Here is a 2,645-nt window from a genome sequence, read left to right as displayed (position 1 = left end):
ATTTGCCATGTGACAACAAAAATCAAAACATAATTAAAATCAAGTTAAAACGTTTTTAACTTGTGAGGCGAATATTATGCATGTAATATTCGTAACACAATTTTTCTAAAAGATTATTAAAATTGTTTAATATACCCGGCGAAATTTAAGTCGTGCCGTCCAATTCAGTTGAAACACTTGTCGTTATTTTTTGACTATGCGTGAGACCTAGATTAATTTTTACACGTTTCACAATTGGATGACTTAATCGAGTTGAGAGGTAAGACCGCAGACCGAGGAAAGGATGGGACTAAACATGCCAGCATGATACTAGTGTTAGACACTGAATGTCGTGAGTCCCATAAAGATCTAAGAGTTGCACTTGTAACGCAATTGGTGCCCGCCGCCTACCGATTGAATCCACCATTGCTAGCAGATCAACTGATGTGATGGTGGAAGCACAATGTGGATCTTAGCCTTTTACGAAAATTAATAGTTTTATAAGTTTTTTTAAAAACATGGGTAGTTAATTTATAAAAGGATAATTATTAAAGATACTAAAAGAACCTTGTTTATTTTGTAGATGACATCAAACGCAATTCAATCCGTAAACAACATGACCATAAGGTCAATCCTTGAGAAGGAAAAATTGAATGGTAACAACTTCATTGACTGGTATTGAAACCTTCAGATTGTCTTAAAGTCTGAAAGGAAGTTGCACCATCTGGAAAATCCTTTACCTGAAGCCTCACCTGAAACTGCTAATGCTACTGTTCATAATGCTTATACTAAGCAGTATAACCAACAACTTGAAGTGGCATGTCTTATGCTTGCTAGCATGACCTATGAGCTCCAAAGGAACTTAATGGACTACAATGCATATGACATGATCGAGGAACTCAAGACGATGTTCCAACAACAGGCAGAACAGGAATTGTTTGAAACTGTGAAAGCGTTTCACGCTTGCAAACATGAGTTGGGGCAGCCGGTTAGCCAATATGTCTTGAAGATGAAAGGCTATTTGGATCAACTGGAGTGCCTAGGTTATGCTATGCCACCAGTTTTTGGAGTGCACTTGATACTTACTTCACTATCCAAGGACTATGATGGATTTGTAATGAATTACAATATGCATAGCATGGGAAAAACCATTCCTGAGCTTCATGCAATGCTTAAGCAAGCTGAAAAGGGGCTACCAAAGAAGACTCCTGCAGTCTTAACCATAAAGGAAGGTAAAATCCAGAAAAGAAAGGTGCAAGCTGGAAGTGGAAAGGCAAAAGGAAAGAGTAAGCAAGCTTACACACCTAAGAAGAAAATTCCACCACCAGCAAAGAAAGAGCATCCCGCAAAGGACATGTCTTGTCACCATTGCGGCCAGATTGGTCATTGGAGATGAAATTGTGTGCTTTACTTGGAAGAGTTGAAGAAGGGAAAGGCTGGTTCGACCTGCACTTCAGGTATCTTCGTTATAGAACTCTATAATTTTCCTAATAAAACTTGGGTGTATGACACTGGTTGTGGTACTTGTAGTGACCCGAACTTTTCCATGTTATATATTAAATGAAAACTATATTTGTATGATTAAATATTTCTAACATGTTAAGCAATCAAACTTCTTAAGACTTGATTATTAGAAATGTGCTTCATATAGACAATTGACCACCCAAGTTGACCGACGATTCACGAACGTTAAAAATTTGTAAAAACTACATGATGATATATATATGGATATATATATGGTTAACATGAGATTATGATAAGTAAGTATCTCACTAAGTATATTAACCATGAGTGATATACATAAAAATGAGTTTATTGAATTAAAAAACTCGCAAACGATATATATAACGATTATCTTTATAACAACGTCTTACTAAATACATATGAATCATATTAAGATATTGATACACTATGTTTAACATGATAAAATAATAATTAAGTATATCATTAAGTGTGTTAACAATGAATTACATATGTAAAAACAAGACTACTAACTTAATGATTTCGAAACGAGACATATATGTAACGATTATCGTTGTAACAACATTTAACTGTATATATATCATACTAAGATATATTAATATATCATAATATCATGATAATGTAATAATTTAACATCTCTTTAGATATGATAAACAATGGGTTAACAACATTTAACAAGATCGTTAACCTAAAGGTTTCAAAACAACATTTACATGTAACGACTAACGATGATTTAACGACTCAGTTAAAATGTATATACATGTAGTGTTTTAATATGTATTCATAAACTTTTGAAAGACTTCAAGACAGTTATCAAAATACTTATACTGAACAAAAATGCTTACAATTACATACTCGTTCAGTTTCATCAACAATTCTACTCGTATGCACCCGTATTCGTACTCGTATAATACACAGCTTTTAGATGTATGTACTATTGGTATATACACTCCAATGATCAGCTATTAGCAGCTCATGTGAGTCACCTAACACATGTGGGAACCATCATTTGGCAACTAGCATGAAATATCTCATAAAATTACAAAAATATTAGTAATCATTCATGACTTATTTACATGTAAACAAAATTACACATCCTTTATATCTAATCCATATACCAACGACCAAAAACACCTACAAACACTTTCATTCTTCAATTTTCTTCATCTAATTGATCTCTCTCA

At 33.6% G+C, this 2,645-nt stretch overlaps 1 protein-coding gene across 1 annotated transcript; it reads left to right on the top strand.

The window, feature by feature from the left end:
* Positions 1 to 562: 562 nt before the first annotated feature.
* LOC139850067 (uncharacterized) lies at positions 563 to 1,375 on the top strand. The gene is made up of 2 exons (XM_071839662.1): positions 563 to 586; positions 671 to 1,375. Exons 1-2 carry the CDS (start codon positions 563 to 565, stop codon positions 1,373 to 1,375), a joined length of 729 nt encoding a protein of 242 aa, XP_071695763.1.
* Positions 1,376 to 2,645: the final 1,270 nt, after the last annotated feature.

The sequence above is a fragment of the Rutidosis leptorrhynchoides genome, chromosome 5 (assembly GCF_046630445.1).
Source record: "Rutidosis leptorrhynchoides isolate AG116_Rl617_1_P2 chromosome 5, CSIRO_AGI_Rlap_v1, whole genome shotgun sequence".
Classification (NCBI taxonomy): domain Eukaryota; kingdom Viridiplantae; phylum Streptophyta; class Magnoliopsida; order Asterales; family Asteraceae; genus Rutidosis; species Rutidosis leptorrhynchoides.
The sequence above is the reverse complement of the archived record's forward strand: the minus strand, read 5'-3'. Positions and strand labels throughout refer to the sequence as shown.